The sequence below is a fragment of the Pezoporus occidentalis genome, unplaced genomic scaffold (assembly GCF_034315485.1).
Source record: "Pezoporus occidentalis ecotype Australia unplaced genomic scaffold, CSIRO_AGI_Poc_V1 ctg137, whole genome shotgun sequence".
Lineage (NCBI taxonomy): Eukaryota > Metazoa > Chordata > Aves > Psittaciformes > Psittacidae > Pezoporus > Pezoporus occidentalis.
This window is the reverse complement of record NW_026913177.1, coordinates 1,835,765-1,848,155: the sequence shown is the minus strand read 5'-3', so window position 1 is coordinate 1,848,155 and position 12,391 is coordinate 1,835,765. Positions and strand designations below refer to the sequence as shown.

The following is a 12,391-nucleotide window of genomic DNA, read 5'->3' as shown; positions in this document are numbered from 1 at the left end:
CTGCTACAATGTGCCAGACTGCGCAAAGCAAACAGGGAAATGGCAGGCATGGGCTTCATCTTGCTGTGACAGGGCTAGACCTCCTCACTCTTTTCTCCCGCTGTCCCAGGCTTGTTTTCCCATTTCCCAAGCATCCCCCAAGTGCACCAATTTCCCCACAAGTTTCACACTGCTCCTTATTTCCATTTCTCAGCTGTACAACACTGTTTCTTAAAAGCAGGCTATGTAGTACGTGCTGCTTTCCAGCACACTCAGCCCCAAAGAGAACAACCAGGAGACAGACAGACTCCATTTCCCAATCCAACTTGTTTTTAAATCAATTTAAGTAGACAGAAGATGAGATTTTCAACAAGGTCTCCTTAAAAACCATGGAAGTTCTTTGCAGCAGTACCAAAAGCAAAATTTTGAGTTCTGGTATGATCCTCCACTGCCACCAGCAGTAAGATATCATCAAAAGCTGAGGAAGGAGCAAAATACCCCTTAGCAGCTCCTTCAATGGTTGCAACAAGGCCAACACTGAACAAGTGGGGCACTCACCCGAATTTGGTGGAGAGGACACCTCCTAGGACAGAGCCAATGATGATGCCTATTCCAAAGCAAAGACCCAGCTTCCCCAAAGCATCAGCACGTTGGGAAGGAGTAGTCATGTCTGTAATAACCTTCTGAGCACCTGCGGAGAAAAACAAATCCCTAGAAGAAGCTTGCCACAGGGTCTGAGCAGCAAACACACAAATTTTTAGGACACAGAAACAGCACCTGCCACAGAACTGTCCTTGCACACTGTTGGTGTGGAATTGGTTCAGCTTGTCAGTCATAGGAAACAAAATCACCCAAGCCACTTCACAAAAGGCAAGAAGAGTCTTAACATGCTATCAACCTGTCCTCTTGTGTGAGTTCAGAGACTTCTAGTAGCTAAAGGTTTATGGTTTTTACTAGAAACATCTAGGAAAGATCAACAAAATCAGAACAGTTTAGTGGGTAACTGAAGGTATTTTTGGCAATCATGTTTCATTTTGAACAATACACTCACTTTACCATGAGAAAAGGAAAAGCTTTCCTATAAAATATCATGGTTGCAAGAAGGCAGCTGAGAAGTTTGGGACAGCACTGCTGCCAACAAGTGATTGTCACCTGGGTCTGAATGGTGAAGTCCAAGCAATTTGCACAAGATCATACAGGAGGATGGACCTGGGACTAAAGGCTAATAGCCCTGCTTTCCATAAACTAATAAACCTGTTCCTTCATGTTCTTACCGTTTCACCCCTGATAACCATCAAATGCTCCTCCTGCCTTCCTTCATGCTGTTGAGCCTGTTGACTTGAGCAATGTGAGCAAGGAGCGACGACTCTGGCAATAAAAGCAATTTGGAAAGCCCCTCAGCCCTGATCTACATTACCTGGTAGCCCATGCATGAACACTGCTGGCAGCCTGGAGAGGAAGAGGAGGGGGACGCTCGTGGAGATGGACATAAGCAGGAAGAAGGCACTTCCAGATGCACAGGAAAGAATTAAGGCTGCTCGGGCACCAAATTTATCTGCAAACCTAGTACAGAAATGATACAAGGCTGTCACAAGTGGGACTATGCAGGTCATTGCAAGAGTGATGCACCCAGATGGATGGAGTTGCATGGCCACCTCACTCTCATTCACCATGGGAAGCACTGGTCAGATTCTCAGAAGTGCTCAGTTCCCAAGAGGACTAGATATTCAGAGACGATAATACAAAACAAAACAAGCAAAAAAACCCAACAAATGAAAAACCAAAACAAGCCCCCCACCCTTGCCTGGAGGAGGACTGCAAGGACCGCTGCTGAAGCACCAGCTGCCCACCCGGGAATTCAGGGACATACACTTTGAAACAATGGGGGAATACACCAGCAACTGCCATCTCTTAGCCTATTTCCAGACCCTTCATAAGCGCAAGATAATGTGCTTGCTTAAGCCTCCTGCTCTGGCATTCCAGTGAATAAATGTGGCTGCTAAACACCAGCCACAGGCAGAGGCAATTATAACAGCTCAGCAACTCATTCAATATTATCTTTTCAGAGCATACGGTGCCCTCAAATTTTACTTTGTGAATCTCAGAGTTGGTTCAGACCAGGGAATCAGGCTAGCTAATTTTTTTGGTTCAGGTTCAGAGGTAAGTGAAGTTATTTCAATTTCTTTCCAGATGATGGTCAGAGCAACATTTCTCTTTCAGCATCACTTAAAAAAAATAAAACAAAGGGGAAGTTTTCTATTTATGTTCAATAAAGACTTAATAGTGACTCAATTTTTTTTTTTCTGTTTGAGAAAAAAACCCAAAACAACAAACCAGCTGAATCAGGTTTTGGTTCAGGTTTTATTCAACTCCAAGTTATTTTGAAAAGCTAAGTCAGACAAAGTCTGAGAGTACCACAGAAAGGGTTCTGAGCAACTGGGGCTAAAACAGGCTCTAGACAGCTTTTTTCCACTACAATTCCTCCTTTCTTCATTTTGTTGAAGTTGTATATTACAGTTTGCTATGCAAGGTAACGTTCATCTGCTATTAGTTGTGATTACGCCAAAAGAAACAACCCCCCCAAGAATGCCAAGCCTAGTCTACAAAGTTAAGCATAAGTAATTAAAGGGCTTCACACTGAGAAAGAGGTACAGGTCAAAACTTCACTGTTTACATGAATGCCAGGGAAGTTTATATTAGCTGTTTGTAACTTAAAGACCTTGGCTCACTACATAGTCCAGGGTTGTTTTCTTTTTGTTTTGTTACTGAAGAGTAAATTCAGTGCTTCATCTTCTCCTGGCTGTTTAGGAGCATCAAGCAAGAAGAACAAGAAAAACAGACCTAAGCTACACATTTTTATGTCTCTTATCCCCCTCCTTCCCATTTTCTCTTTATCTACCTTCATACTGAGGTCAAAGCAGCCTCACATCTAGGAAAATCCTTTTTATCTCAAACCTACATTGCAAATTTTGGCTTCAATCTGGCAGTATACACCTTCAGTCCCACCTACACCAGTGGGAACCTAGACCTGGACGGATTCAGGTTTACCGGTTTACCTTTTTCTTCCCTTCAGCATCCCCTCTAGACATTATTGAATGACATGTGCAGAGGAAAATCAGATTTCAGATGGCACCAGATCCAGACCAGAAATATTACTCTAGATTTGTATATTAATAGAAAAAGCATTCAAATTGGCCCCTTGCACTATACCATCTTCATTCTTAGGAATGCATTTTCTTCCAAACTGCACTGGAAAATTTGATGCTATTAACTTTAAAATGTGTTATTATGTTAGCATTGAAGGGCTTTTAGAGATCAGATCCTTGAAGTGCTACACACCATCTACTAGAGGATCTTGTAGAGCACTGAGGCACACAACAGCTCCATATCCATATCCATTTATTACTTTGTTGACCAGTAACAAGACTGAGAAGAAAAGGTAGATTTTCTCATCCTCACTTTAGTTTTCTGAATCTGGATTACACTGCTCTTTCAATTTTTTTCTGCTTTTTGGGAATGTATTCCCCCATCTCACAATTTTTTGGGGGCTGCTTACATTTTATTAGGAACAGAAGCATGTGTCCCATGGGGTAGAGAGGCAGAAACCCTGAGTCCCTTCCACTCTTCTTATTTTTATAGATGAACTTACAGATATATCCATTCTTAAAAATTGATGCAAGTCTAGCTTGCAGTGAGATTCAGCTGTAGAAACAACATGACCCTCAATTATTTTCACTGATGGCTCTACTTAACATCAATAAATACCCTCCTTTTTTTTTTAGGTTTCCCAGTCACAAGACATTTCTTAGATTATACATAGCTATAAAACATTCGCAGGATTAAGCTGTTAAGAGCTGGGCTCTGAAGACTGATAGTTTAAGCCTGCTCCCAGTGTATTGTTACACTTATATGTGTGTCATTAAAACACAGCTAAGTTAATAAAAAGGCTGCTTCTATGTTGCAGTATTTCTAACTATAGTATTTATTCTCCCCTCACCCATTTATAAAATCTTCAAACATTTCAACAGGACCAAGAACCAGAACAATATGACTTTTTACTATAGTAAAAAATGTCTGGCCTTTTTCAGCTAGGTAAAAGGCCATGAGAATTGTTCTCTCTTACCTCCCAAAAATGGAACCTCCCACAAGCTGGAGGACACCAAAGGTTGTCTGGAGGTAGCCAAAACCCACTGAATCCAAACCTATGCTCTTGGCCAAGTACTAAAAAAGAAAAAACAAACAACAAAATCAATAGGTCAGAGGAAACGAGGTATGCTATATTTCTGAATAAAGACCTTACTGTTTTGGTTGAGAGAACTACAGCTCCAAACAAGCACTTCCTGCAGTTCCCCATACCTACAGATGAAATCTTCACTGGGTCAGACACCGGCTGCACATCCAACGAAGAGCAACAAAGTTAGTGAAGTGTGTAGAGCATAAGTTGCATGAGGAGCAGCTGAGGGAACTGGGGCTGCTCAGCCTGGAGGATAAGAGGCTGAGCAGAGATCCTATTTCTCTCTACAACTACCAGAAAGGAAGATGAAGCAAGGTGCGTGTCAATCTCTTCTGCCAAGTAAGAAGCAATAGGACAAGAGGTAACAGCCTCAAGTTGTGCCAGGGGAGGTTCAGGTTGGGTATTAGGAACAATTTCTTCACCAAAAGGTTGTCAAGCACTGGAACAGGCTGCACAAGGAAGTGCTGAGTCACCATCCCTGGAAGTATTTAGAAGATGTATAAATGTGGCACTTAGGAACATGGTTTGGTGGTGGACTTGGCAGTGTGTGGTTTATGGTTGAACTCGGTGATCTTAAGGGTCTTTTCAATCTAAATGATTCTATGATTCTACAAAACCAGGCTGCCCTGGGTTCAGCAGTAGCAGTCATTTTTTCTCCTTCTTGGTAGCTGGTGCAGTGCTGTGTTTTTGACTTTTGGCCTGGGAACGGTGATGATAGCACCAATGTTTTTAGTTACTGCTCAAACGTTTGGTCTGGCCAAGGACTTTCTGAGTCTCATGCTCTGCCAGGGAGGAGGGGAGCCAGGAGGAAGCAGAGACAGGACACCTGACCTAAACTGACCAAAGAGGTATTCCATACCACAGCACGTCATGCCCAGGATGTAACTGAGAGTTACCCAGAAGGGCTAGGACTGTGTGGTTGGACAAGGTATCGGTCGGTGCTCGGTCGGGTGGGGTGGGGCAAGTTATTGGTTGGCGAGTGCTGAGGTGTTGTAATTCTCTTCCTTTGTTATTTCCTTTATCATTATTATTATTGGTGGTAGCAGTAGTGATTTGTGTTATACTTTAGTTACTAAACTGTTCTTATCTCAACCTGTGGGAGTTGCATTCTTTTGATTCTCCTTCCCATCCTTCTGGGAGCAAGGGAAGGGCAAAAAGGCGGGGGGGGGAGTGAGAGAGCAACTGTGTGATTCATGGCTGACTTTGTTTAAACCATGACACAGGCAGAAAAGTCCAGCGAAAAGAAATGAATCCTACTCATGGCTGGTTTATTACACTCTCAAAAAAAACCCACCTCTGCTCTCAAACCAATGCTTTCTGCTGCCTGCTCCTTGGGTCACCCTCCCACTACAAGCAAGAAGATACAAAGCACATTAGTTCCACCCAGAGCCATCAGGCCAGGAAAGGTCTCTAGGTGTTACTACAGTACAAATAATAAACTCGCTTTTACTGCCTGGGCATATACTGAACACAGTCACAGCTAGGTAGGAAAACACTTTCCTCTCTCTTGCTAGAAAATCTCTAGATAGCTTTCCTGGAAAATTACATAGCCTAGCACTTGAAGGCAAGGCGTGCTGTGAAACAAGATAACCCATACTCACAGGCATGACTCCCATCTGCATGAAGATGAAGGTCAGCTCTATGGTTACAATCACATAGGCAGCAAGGATCACTTGTCCCTTTTTGATGTCTCCTGAGCGGCTGCTCTCCCCCAGGGTCTTACTCCTCATTCCCGAGGCTTCTTCCTCACCTCCAGAGCTGACTTTCACATTTATAGTGCTCATGGAACAATTTACTGCAGGCTGATGGGCTGAGAAATGACACAAAGGTGATTTCAAGCTGGGAACATGAAGCGTCAGTAAGGCACAGAAACTGTTGCATGCAGTTCAAAGCTTACAGTTCAAAAGGTAGTGAGTCAGCATGACAGGGATTTATTCATTCTTTCTTTGTTTCTTCCCTCCCCTTGCTTTCTTGCCAGGCAGGATTAAAGGTAGCCATGCATCAAACCACAGATCTCGTTCTTCAGCTTTGTCCCAGGTGGGCTCATTGCTTCAAGTACCATCTAAACTAAGACCAGCTTGAGAGTCCCAGCAGAGTGAAAGCGGACATTGACCCAGACAAGAACACGTGACAAAATCTTCAACTCTTTAACTGTTTAACTTCTTTCACTTTTATTTCCTCTGGTGGCTCAGAAGAGATGACTGTTGCAGTTCTTCACAAAAGGCACTTTGGTTTTATTTTTGGAGATGCAAGTGAAGCTTACAATAGAATAGCTATTTCTAAGTCCTCTTGCTTCTTGCAGCAGATTTACACAGATCCTAGAACAAACACAGATCTTACATGCAGTTAGAGGTGCTCTCATCAACATCTCTACTTGAGCCGTTTTCCCTCTTTCACCAGGTGCTGCAAATTTATTAGAGACTGAGCTAGCAAATGTTCACATGTGATTTCACTCAGAATACAAATTACCAGCCAATGCCAGAAAAAAATAAAAATAAAAATAAAGCATTAAATCCACACAAATCATGAGGCTGACTGCAAAGTGGGGAATTAAATAAACACAACTCATTTGTCATTTGGGGGTTTTATTTGTTTGCTTGCTTGTTTACTTAGGGTTTTGTTTGTCTGCTTGCTTGTTTACTTGCTTAGGGGTTTCTTTGTTTTCTTACTTGTTGAATCCTGGTTTCTTACTTATTGAATTCTGGTTGAGCATTGTCTTTATTTTAAAGAGAAGAAAAAAGCAGAGGTCTCAATGCTCTGATTTTGTAGAATTACAGGACTTTTGGTAGTAAGGGATCTCAGGAGATCTCATCTGCTCTCCTGCTTGAATATATCAGCTGAGCTGTGGCTTTTTCTAGATAAGCTTTGCAAATCTCCAAGAAAAGAGATCTGCCCCTCACCGAGTGTGTGGGAAGAAGGTTTTCCTAATGTGCAATCTGAATTTTTCAAGCTGTGGTTTGTGGCCATTGTCTCTCATTGTACCAACTGCCACTACCAAGAGGAGTCTGTCTGCATCATCTCTGGAGCTGTCCTTCAAGCAGTTGCAGGTGGCTGTTAGGTCACCCCAATCTCCTTTGCCAGACTGAACAAGCCAAATTCCCTCCACCTGTTTCAAAGACTACATACTCTAGATCCCTGATCTTCCTAGTAGCCCTTCAATGGGTCCAACCCAGTTTGTCCACAACTCTCTTGAACTGGGAGGCCCAACACTGGGTCAGCCTCAACAGCACCAAGCAAAGGAAGACTAACAACTTCCCTGGATGTTCTGACCATGTTCTTCCTCAGATGGCCCATTACATACTTTGCCTTACTCCTGATGAGCATGCACTATTGATTCACACAGCATCACCGCCACCCATGGTCTTCATGCTGGGATTGCTACACGTCCAGTTGGTCTCCAGCTGTCATTGATGCAGGTGGATATTCTGCCCCAGGCTTAGGGCAAATTGTCCCCGATTTCAACTTGATGAAAACCCTGAGGTTTTGGTTGATTCAGCTGTGACACTTCAAGCGGACTCTCCAGTACTGACCATATCAGCCAGTCCCTCTGATTTAGTAACACCTCTGCTCAGAAATGGAGGGCCAACTCACTGTGAAGGCTGACATGGGCACATCAACACAGGGACACAACACAGACATTTGTTGGCTTGGGTCCAGTGCGGTTGTCAGGGCCCTCACGCTTCTGATGAAGCCCTGGGAGAGGGAACTATAAGATCTCTGGGCACACCTTGTTATTCAACACATGTCACCACAGAGATCCAGGATTTGGTGAGGGCTGCCAGGCCCTCCTGGCGAAGGAGGAAGATGACCAAAGGTTTAATGTTTCACCAGGGGTGGGTACCATACCTCTGGAGGCTGAACAGAAAAAAACTTTTGCAATCTCAGCCAGTGCATTAATAAAAAAGCACCTTTAAAGAATGACTTTCCTACATGGATACCAGCACTCAAACAGACCCAACAAACAATGCCCTAGAAATTGTACCTGCTGCTGAAGAAGGAAGATTACCCAGTGTGTATCCCAACTTAGCAAAGGATCAGTGCTCAACATTTGGTTCATCTCAGTGTGCCTGAGATGGATTTGCCTGCACTTGAACACCCTGCAGCACATCACCAACATCATCACTCTCTGGTTTGTGCTGGACAAGCATGATTTACAAATTACCAACATTGAATAGAAGAGTCAAATTAATGACAGAACTCTGTTTATGAGGGTTTTGAGACAACCAAAAAAGCAACTCATGCAAATGCAATGTAAAACACTGCTTACAGGAAACATTGCTGACTTGGACTTGAAAAGCATCAATGTTTTGACTGGTGAGTTTGTCTCAGCAGCAACTGGAAACAGATCCCAGCAAGGCTACAGAGGGAAACAATGACTTGCAGATGCAGCCACTCGCCACCAGATCGAGCCTCATCCTGCCCAGGGCATGCAGTGCAGACAGCTAACCACTCAGATTTAGCTGGTTTTTACTGGCATTGACAAGGGAAATAGAATAAAAAAAAAAACCTGGAGTTCAATTTTCAGCCTCAGGGGTAAAAGCCACAGTTCTGAAAGACAGGGACCTAAGCTCAATGCCTGCTGTGGAGGTGACCATGGAGAACGAGCTATGATCACCAGATTTAGGGTATGCACCCATACCTGTGGCAAGTGTGAGAGCTGGCTGGAAATGCCAGAGAAAGAATCACTGCTTCTTGGATACAGCAGAGCCCTCATTTCCCTTTGCAAAGAGAAATTGTATTTCTATGGGCTGTGTTCTGGGAGTGTGCCAGGAGGGACACAAGGTGCAAGAGGAGTAGTTACAAGTATACCTCATCTTCCTGCCCAAGAAGAAGCAATGATAACCCTTCCCTTCCTTGCAAGAGAACCCCACCATAACCGGTAAGGTGTGCAGATACTCAACGAGAGACATGTAAAGCCTTTATGGATACACAGCCCTTAGGGAGCTATCATTCTGGTGATGTTTCTTAAGATTTACAATACAAGAGAGGAAATGGAAGAACTATCTCAAAACAATTCCCCAACAGTGGGAATGCTGAATTGCCACAATGAGGGAAACTGCTTAACACCAGCCGTGGTTGGTGGGAGCCATCAAATCCACAGGATCCAGCCCTAATGCTTCTCTTCCCTTGACCCTGACACTGAGGGAACCAGCCTCATTTGTAGTCTGGTGAAAGATTTATACAGTTAAGCAAATAAGAGCATAGACGGCCTGGTAATACCAAAATTATTTCCCATATTTGTTGACTGATTTATTCCTTTGTCTAATTGTGAAAGCAGCTCACTAATGAATGGAAAAAGACTCCATATGGCCAGCAAGAAAGAGCCATGTTTAGTTTACAAAATAGCACAGTCTTTGGGGGATTTTCATAAAAAATAACAGAGACAGTCCAAATCGGCAATGAAATCAGATTCCCGGTGGCTGCTGAACTTTTGGCTTTTTCTATGTGTGTATTAAATTACAAAAAGCAATTATTTATAATTTGTTTTTCTAAAAATGCTTGTGCGCTTATTCTGCCTGGCGAATTATTTTGTGAAATGGAAAAGGCTATTGTTCATTCTTTTGGTAAAGTCTTTGTTACTTAGCATATTAAACTGAAAATGACATTTTATCTGAAATATGGCTGGTTGTTATTAACTTTTTAAATGGTAAAGTCCCAAAGCTCCAGCTAATATCAAGGCCCCTTTTCATGCTCTGCAAACAAAAAATAGGTTGAGACTCAGATGGGGGAAAAGAATTAGATCCTCTTTGTCTTGCAGATGGGACCCTAACAGAGGGGTTTAATGACCTCCCTGAAATCACAGAGGAAGTCTGTGGAGGAGGCTGGAGTCAGACTATATCATCCCTTGGATGCCAGTCCCATTGTTTAACCATAGGGCAGTTTCTCCTCTCTAATATTCTGGAAAAATTAAACCAAAAGAGAACATTTCTGGACGCTGGAATTTGACAACAAAATATGCAGATGGGGCACAGACTGTGTCAATTGTATAAGAGTTTTGGAAAAAACCTGTGGCCCAAATTCAGGAGAGTTACACCAAGAATAACATGCCCAAATAGGAAGAGAAAACTTAGTTCTTTGTGCCCATCCAGTCTCATTGGCTCCAGCAGGATCTTGTCAGGGAAGGAGACTCTCATACCTGCTCACACTGAGTGGCACCTAGCTTAGGCTGACCTCAGCTCAGCCAGAGGACACACCTTTGGAGTCATAGCCCAGGTGCTGCTATGGCTGTGGCCTACCTCTACCCCAAAATCTCTCCTGAGCAAACAGAAGCTCCTCAAGGTTCGATGAACAGCTGCCATGCAGTGGAGAAGGGCTGCTGGGCTGGCCCTGACCTTCTCCTTCAAGCCAAGATATCAAATGACATCAGCCTCTATTGGCCCACTATGCTAGGACATTAAAGAATCGGCAAGAAAAAAATGTCTCTTCCCTTAGTGAAAGCCCAGGTCTGCTGTGTAAACTCTCCTGGGCAACGGACGATCTCCCCCAGACTCGCCATTCTTCCTAATGCTCAAGCCACACTTGTTGTAAGCAAACATGATACAGCCATATATGTAGAAAACTGATTAAAGGAGTGGTTGTATCATTGGCTTCTGGGCAGGGTCCATGCAAAACTGCACAGGCTAATAAGCAATTAAGCCCAAAAGCAGTGGATACTTCTGCCGCCTCTGTGGTTGTGTCTTCAGCTTACTGGCATGTTGACGTGATTGAACTCCAGGCGACTCACTGTTGGATAATGGATGAAGCCCTTGTCTCCAAGATACACACAGTGCACTTGAAGTCCAAGGTTTATAGCCAAAGAATATGCTAGATGTGACAAAACCGGATACACACACACAAATAAAGCCTCATACTTAGCCTGCAAAATGCAGTATTTCATTCAACTGGTATTATACAGCCACCTTCTGGAATCACAGCTATGTCTGGAATGTAAAAGCTGTTTATCATTTAAATAACATTTAAGCCATTATAATTTATATGAGAATTGTAACTGCTGGGGCTGTATGGAGCTTCTTGTTGTGGTCTGCCATAGGAATGCTGCAGATTTCCTCTGCACACATTACATTCTGCACACAATGAGAGCCCCAGACATTTTCAGCCAGTCTTGAGCCTCCTGCATTTACCAAAACATTTTCCTGTGTCACAATCAAACAACTGCCTAATTTGTAACTCTCAAGCATTCAAGAGACCACAACAAGTGTTACAAGAATCTCTGTTTTTTAGCCTTCCAGCAAAGCTATACACAGCACAAACAAAATGTGGGTGTTAATTCAGTGTTTCTGCTAATGTATGTTTCTGCATAAAGCAATTAGAGAAGGGCAAAGCATGCATCTGTAAATCCCTGCACATTCCAGATACAGCCTCCCCACACAGAGGAGGGTCTGTGTTACATCCTCAGACAAAATCTTACCTGCTCAGGGCCAGGGGGCACATGCCCCCTCCCAGCCTTGCTCCACTTGGCTGGCCAGTTTCTCCACATGGACTTGGGACCTGCATGGAGCCCAAAAGGGATGTGGAGAAAAAGAGACAGCTGCCGCTGTGCCCAGCTGGCTCCATCCACTACTTGGTTAAGGGACAACCCTATATTGCAGATAATCGCTTCCTGTGGATGGCAGAGGTGGGATGAAGGCATCTATAGTCACACAGGGCTGTGTTTATCAGCAGCTCAGAAGTGGCGAAATGCACAGATATGGCTAGACCCCTCTTCATGTATCTGGAACTCTAAACGCCTTCCAAAGCCTCACACCAGGTCTTTACTTTTCTGCCTCTAAGCAAACACCTAATTTCAGCTGAAGGCTTGACTGGGACATGTAAAGCCAGAGTGAACCCCCAAAATTTGCACTGTTAAAAGTTGGAGCAGAGCACACACTGCTGCCTGTCATCCCACTCACCCAGGAAAAGCAAACTTTTTAAAGCTCAAGAAGACACCAGCCCGTAAAAGTATCCACTCTGCCAGCCAGGTCTGCATCCCCTGCATCAGCAATAAAAGCTGTAGCCAGGTCTACCTGGGGAGAACAATTAGAGTCTTGATTTTAGTTAGGAATACAAGAGGAAACAAAGAAAAATCCAAGACTAATGGTTTTTTGTTCAAACCACCAGAAGGCTTTGGAGACCTTTCAACGCTTTATCCTAACCTTCGCATTTGCCCTCCACTTGAATTCACCTGAGACAGAAAGAAAT

General features: G+C 43.6%; 1 protein-coding gene across 2 annotated transcripts in view; it reads right to left on the bottom strand.

Moving 5' to 3' along the window:
* SLC22A18 (solute carrier family 22 member 18) overlaps window positions 1–11,790 on the bottom strand; it is a 72,583-nt gene extending 60,793 nt beyond the window's left edge. Inside the window, exons 1-4 of one of the 2 annotated variants that reach the window (XM_062609404.1) lie at window positions 11,622–11,790; window positions 4,103–4,200; window positions 1,397–1,542; window positions 538–670 (exon numbers count right to left, since the gene is read on the bottom strand). In XM_062609404.1, the coding sequence (XP_062465388.1) occupies window positions 538–670; window positions 1,397–1,542; window positions 4,103–4,200; window positions 11,622–11,690 (446 nt within the window). In that variant the 5' untranslated portion in view covers window positions 11,691–11,790. Of the gene's footprint in view, window positions 1–537; window positions 671–1,396; window positions 1,543–4,102; window positions 4,201–5,814; window positions 6,402–11,621 lie in introns of those variants that run through there. The other variant, XM_062609405.1, reaches the window with a different exon arrangement.
* Window positions 11,791–12,391: the final 601 nt, after the last annotated feature.